The 6,432-nt window shown below is 39.6% G+C and overlaps 1 protein-coding gene across 1 annotated transcript in view; it reads right to left on the bottom strand.

Moving 5' to 3' along the window:
- The window catches only part of FIP1L1 (factor interacting with PAPOLA and CPSF1), an 87,824-nt gene that overhangs the window by 46,049 nt on the left and 35,343 nt on the right, over positions 1-6,432 (bottom strand). The window contains exon 12 of the mRNA XM_014548458.1: positions 3,851-3,958. Coding sequence (XP_014403944.1) covers positions 3,851-3,958 — 108 coding nt within the window. The remainder of the gene's footprint in view (positions 1-3,850; positions 3,959-6,432) is intronic.

Here is a 6,432-nt window from a genome sequence, read left to right as displayed (position 1 = left end):
GACCCCTTGGGGGATGTCCGACTGCTGGTTTAGGCCCAATCCCAGGGATCATGCCTAAACCGGCAGTCGGACATCCCTCTTGCTATCTGGGACCGCTGGCTCTTAACTGCTCGCCTGCCTGCCTGATCGCCCCTAACTGCCTCTGCCTGCCTACCTGATGGTGCCTAAATGCCTCTGCCTGCCTGCCTGCCTCACTGCACCTCACATTACACTTTTATTATTATAGATAGGTGCCTTGCTCCAAGTTGTAAGGAAGTGCTTGTAATAGAGATAAAAAAGTTTTAATTTTTACTCTTGATTATGGCAATTAACTAACACAGATGGCCACCAAAAAGGTGACTTACCAAACAGTGTATAGCAAATGGTGCTGTTAAGTACTCTTCCGTGGAAACGTGTATGTCGTGCATTGTATCTGCCTGGGTACACGGAAGAGTTAAGTTTCTGTCTGTCTTTGCAATCATATGAGCGAATTGTGTGAGACCCCAGCCCAGTCTGGTTTGGTGCCACAGAATAACCAAAGGGTGTATAGCAAATGGTGTTGTTAAGTCCTCTTCCGTGAAAACGTAAATGTCATGCATTGTATCTGCCTGGGTACTTGAAAGAGTGAAGTTTCTGTCTGTCTTTGCAATCATATGAGTGAATTGTGTGAGACCCCAGCCCAGTCTGGTTTGGTGCTCACAGAATAATAAAGCTTTTTTTTTTTTTTTTGCTCCATTGGTAGAGATTTCCTAGAAGTTACAGGATATCTTCCTTTTAATTTTTCCTCGACACTGACTTAAGTCTCTCACCTTTGCTTTCCCTCCATCACCTGCCTGCAACAGTAACTTGCTCCAGGCTCACTTCGCTTGAGTGTCTAGGACAGTGGTTCTCAACCTTCCTAATGCCGCGACCCTTTAATACAGTTCCTCATGTGGTGGTGACCCCCAAACATAAAATTATTTTCATTGCTACTTCGTAACTTTAATTTTGCTACTGTTATGAATCGTAATGTAAATATCTGATATGCAGAATGTATTTTCATTGTTACAAATTGAACATAATTAAAGCATAGTGATTAATCACAAAAACAATATGTAATTATATATGTGTTTTCCGATGGTCTTAGGCGACACCTGTGAAAGGGTTGTTCAACCCCCAAAGGGGTCACGACCCACAGGTTGAGAACCGCTTGTCTAGGAGATCGCGAAACATGTCCACCACACCAGAACCACGATTCCCAGCATTCCTGGTGCTCCCCGCACTCTCAGCTTCCGCTTCTGGTCCAGGGGCCGCCACCAGAACTATGATTCCCACCATTCCTGGTACTCCCTGCACTCTCGGCTTCCGCTTCCGGCCTGAGGTCCCTCGCATCCCGCCGCGAAGCTGGAGCCCTTCCCCTCCTCCACGTGGTGAACGTCCCTAGCTCTGGCCCGAGGCCCCTCTGGCCAGAAGCCCCTCCCCTCCTGCCGCGTGGCCGGGGTGCAACCGCTGGACTCACGTTGCCAGGGCAACGCCGCCAGCAGGACGTCCTGCCCCTGCCACTATGGGTGCCGCCATCTTTGTCATGGAGTGATGGTTAATTTACATATTACTCTTTTATTAGATAGTACTAGTAGCCCTGCGCACAAATCCGTGCACCAGTAGCTCGCTGCCTTCCTCCAGTAGCTCTCCGCCCGCTGCCCCGCCTTCCTGTAGCTCCCTCCGCCCCCCCATGCCCCCCTCATAGCTTGCTGCCCTGCTCTCTCCTGTAGCTCTCTGCCACCCACTTGTAGCTTGCTGCCCCACCCTCCTGCTAATCCGTGATCCAGTTGTTACATGGTCGGTCTTTACACTTCATGGCGTAACCAACATTTGCATATTACATCTTTATTATATAGATAGAAATTATACTATAAGCACTGCTATTAAACTTTGGGGTTCCACAGAAATACTAAAGGTGGAAAGATTCATAGACTATAGACTGCACTCCACACTCATCAGATCTAACTTTTCTTTAAAATAACTCTTGAAATTTCCATTGGTTCTTCAAGCAGAATTTTAGTTTTAAAAACTAAGATGAAGGTTCTGTCCAGCTAACTCAGTTGGTTAGACAATCATCCTGATACACTAAGATTGTGGGTTAGACCCCTGTTCAGGGCACATACAAGAAACATCCAATGAATGCATAAATAAGTGGAACAATGAAGCAATGTTTTGTTTTGTTTTTTCTCTCTCTCTCTCCCTCTAAAAATCAATCAATAAAAAAATAATATAAAACATAAAAACCAAGATAATTCAATACTGTATATAATATATCTGAACAAATGTCAACTGGTACTTTTAAAATAATAGTAAGATATACAAGTTTTCATTCTATAACCTGTTAAAGCAACACATGCAATTGACACTATTCTAAGAATATAGATAATACAGAGTGGGACAAAAGTAGGTTTATAGCTGCTTGTATGAAAACAATATAATAATTAATAAATAATAATATAAGAATAAGTTGTGAGTTTTGCACATTCACAACTGTAAACCTACTTCTACCCTACCCTGTGTATTTCTATCTGCATAAACTACTATACTTATAGTTTAGATAGCCTTTAAAAGGTTGAAAATATTTTTGACCTTGAGACAAATACCCACTTTTGAGAATGTCTAAGCTTATTTTCTCCTCACAAGAAATCCAATCAAAGCAAGTTGACTAGAAATTCCTATTACTCATGAGGAATAATAAAGTCCCCCTCCTCCCCAAAATAAAATTTTGATGTTTCTTTCCTCTCCCTACTTTTCTTTTACATGTTATATTCAAAGATATCTAATCATAATTTACGTTTTTTAAAGTCTGTAAATGAAAATAATTAAAAGCATCTAACATCAAGCTGCCCAGGAAGAAAGCTTAAAATTCTATAATGAGAACATAATACTTTCCCCATCCCCCAATATACCATCATTGTTTAAGAGTTAAAATAGCAAATTAGAAAAGTATTTTAGTCTGTATTTCTAAGCCAAGTTAGGTATAATTGCTCAGACTTATTACTGTTGGCATTGCACTTTCATATTTACTTCTCACTACATCCCTTAGAATAAAAATTATTATTCCCATTTTACAGGCTCAGAGAGTTTACAATACCATCCAAGGCTGTAGACTCTGTAAGTGTAAGATTTAGAACACAAACCAAAATTTTATGATAGGTGGATCATGAGTGAAAACATAGCAACAATAAGGGAAATAGCATTTTCCTAGGATAACTGGTAGATCCACTTACTATTAGCATATTTATGCACTGCAGTTGGGATATAAAGGTTGGAAAGAATCAGTGGAGTCCAATTTTATAGCTCCTAAATACTGACTCAGAAGGTAAATTTTCTCCAACAAACAGTGAAAAGCACCCAGGGATTTTTAAATAGGGTGCATTATGAGAAAGAAGAATTAAACTTGCAGCAAGGGGGAGAAAGACATTTACTGAGCACCCATTAGCACGGTTCCATGTGGGATGAGGGTAGGGAGAGATTAACCCAAGGATTTATATGTATATATGCATAACCCATGGACAGAGACAATAGTATGATGAAGGGCTGGGCGGAGGGGTGCAGGGGGCAGATGTGGGGAGGAGGGGGATCAATGAAGGGAAAAAGGGAGACATAATATTTTCAACAATAAAGATAATTTTTTTTAAAAAGGCTGGAGAGATGAGAAGCATTACATGAGGTGGTAAGGCCTTATTTATAAAGCAACTTAAGCCCTCAAATACTATACTAAAATACCATAACTTATGGAGTAAAAATATGGCACAGTCTAATAGAAATTTATCATCTTACCAATAAGACAAAACAACACTGATGATCTAAACATCAGAGAGTATCCAATGTTTATAAAGAGCCTTACCTTAGATCAGGTGATTCGGCCCTCCCATATCGATCCTGCCACTTCCCAACGCTTGAATTGGCTTTTCTGGAGGCAGAACTTGTCTGAGACTGAGAAGAGGTGCTGTTTCTGGTGAGATAAATTTTCTATGTTTTTTTCTTATATATTGTTGCCTCTGACCTCCCCCCTTCTGTCTCCCCACCTTAACATGATTTTTCTAATATCCTTAATTATGTTCCTATAGTATCATTCTCTTCAAGTCACATAAAATATTTGCTGTGGTACTAAGACAACTAACAGTGTTTAAATATAGACATGTCATCAACATTTTATTAACTCCAGAATATTTTTAGAAATATTTCACATAGATGGTAGCATGTGAAAATGCAGAAAAGAACCAATACATTCTTCAGGTTGTAATATGTAGCCGAGAAATAAATTTCTGAGCTTTTATGAATTAACTAGAGGCCTGATGCATGAAATTCGTGCACGGGGGAGGGGAGTGTTCCCCCTCAGCCCAGCCTGCACCCTCTTGCAATCTGGGACAACTCGGGGGATGTCTGAATGGCGATCCAAGGGATCGGGCCTAAACCAGCAGTTGGACATCCCTCTCGCAATCCTGGACCGCTGGCCCCTAAGCACTCTGCCTGCCTGCCTGATAGTGCCTAACCACTTGCCTACCTGCCTGATCGCCCCTAACCCCTCTGCCTGCCTGCCTGATTGCCCCTAACTGCCTCTACCTCGGCCCCCACCGCGGCGGCTTCGTCCAGAAGGATGTCTGGAATGACATCCAGAAGGTCACTCGGCTGTCCAATCTAATTAGCATATTATGCTTTTATTATTATAGATAATATTAATGCAGTTTCACAAAATCTTATTCAAAATTTTGGTATTTCTTTCCCCATATTCTTCCCCTCCTCCTATATTCTTTAATAAGGTATAAGTATTGTTAGGGTAACCAGTTAACAGTAACACTGGTATGTTTCATAAAAACCTACACTAGTAAGTATTTCATAAAAATTCAAAGTATTTTAACTCTTTAAAAGATTCTAAAATACATATATATTTATGTATCTGTTGATGTATAAAAACACCAACACAAAGAATAAACCAGAAACTAAATGAAATGAAACTGATTATTGACAAAAGTGAAAGAAATAGGAGAAAGAGTGACAAATCTGAGTATACTTTGAATAGCCTTGCTTTGGAACTATGTTAAATGTTTTATGTATGTAAAAAGCAAACATGTCAATAAGCATGAAGAAAAAGAAATGCAAATACTGAATACAAACAGAAGCAATGGATCAAATTATATTTTTAAATGATTAATATAACCACTCTGAAGGAAACTTTCAAACACAGTATTTTGACTATATAAGCTCAATATAAAAAAAAGAATTGCAAAGATATCTTGAACTCTTAGTTTTGTAATGGTAGGTGTTGATGTTGTAATGTATTTTGTATGTATTATAAAATGAAGCAAATGAGAAATATTGAAGTTGTTGGAAACTAGGTTTTCACTGCAGGAAAAGGGAAATGCACTGGGAAAAGAAAAGTAGAACCTTGTAGTGTCAAATTTTGAAAAAGAAACATGATGATTGTATAATTAAAATTTATAAATAGAATATACACATGGCAAATTTCATATTGAAATTGCTTGGGGTTTTTTCTAGCTCTGGGTGCTGAAAAGATCTGGAAATAACAACACCCCAGTGGAATGAGCATAAACAGTGGCAAGATGTTGTTTTCTAATGACCATTTCCCACTAAAAGGCATCAGAGTGCCTTTAAGAAATGGCTACTTCCAGGGAAGGGGTAGGGAAGGTACAAGATAAGCCTGGAACATCTGGTCATGCCAAAATATAAAAATAAAAAAATTCAAAAAAAAGGAAGGGACATATCAACAGGTAACAGGAGCTAGTTTGAAGAGGCCCCCATGGACCAAATCTGAAACAATTTGAGTATCAATTACAGTATGTATGAATCATATATGTAGTTTATATACCACACATACAAAAAAGCCACATACATGCTCTCTCATGCATAAAATAAAAATACGTTTGACTGATAAATATAAGTGTGGGATATAAGAGCTCATTGTTAAAATAGAATGCCAATTAATAAATATAAGAGAAATAACAGAGTTAGATAATCACTATTTTGAGCCATTACATTAATAATTTAGAAAGCAAAAATTATCAATGGATAGTAAAATTCTTGGAAACTTCAGAGAGAAACAGGATATATTTACGTGATCTCCTCAGATTACTTATTAAATACACAGAGAAAACTAAGGGTGCAGAAATCCAAAGGACACCACCACAAATAAGTTATAAAAGTTATCATCCTAAATAATAAAGCGGTAATATGCAAATTAACCCTCACGCCCTCACAAGATGGCTGCCTACGACCAGGCCAGCAGGGAGGTTAGTGAGGGACGACAAACGAGTGAACAAGCAGGCTGCGTGGGGCGACCAGGCCAGCAGGGGGGATAGTGAAGGACCAAATGACTGAACAGCAGGCTGCGAGGGGCGACCAGGTCGGCAGGGGGGTTAGTGAGGGTCGACCAAATGACTGAACAGCAGGCTGTGTGGGGCGACCAGG

The sequence above is a fragment of the Myotis brandtii genome, unplaced genomic scaffold, assembly GCF_000412655.1.
Source record: "Myotis brandtii unplaced genomic scaffold, ASM41265v1 scaffold51, whole genome shotgun sequence".
Classification (NCBI taxonomy): Eukaryota; Metazoa; Chordata; class Mammalia; order Chiroptera; family Vespertilionidae; genus Myotis; species Myotis brandtii.
The sequence above is the reverse complement of the archived record's forward strand: the minus strand, read 5'-3'. Positions and strand labels throughout refer to the sequence as shown.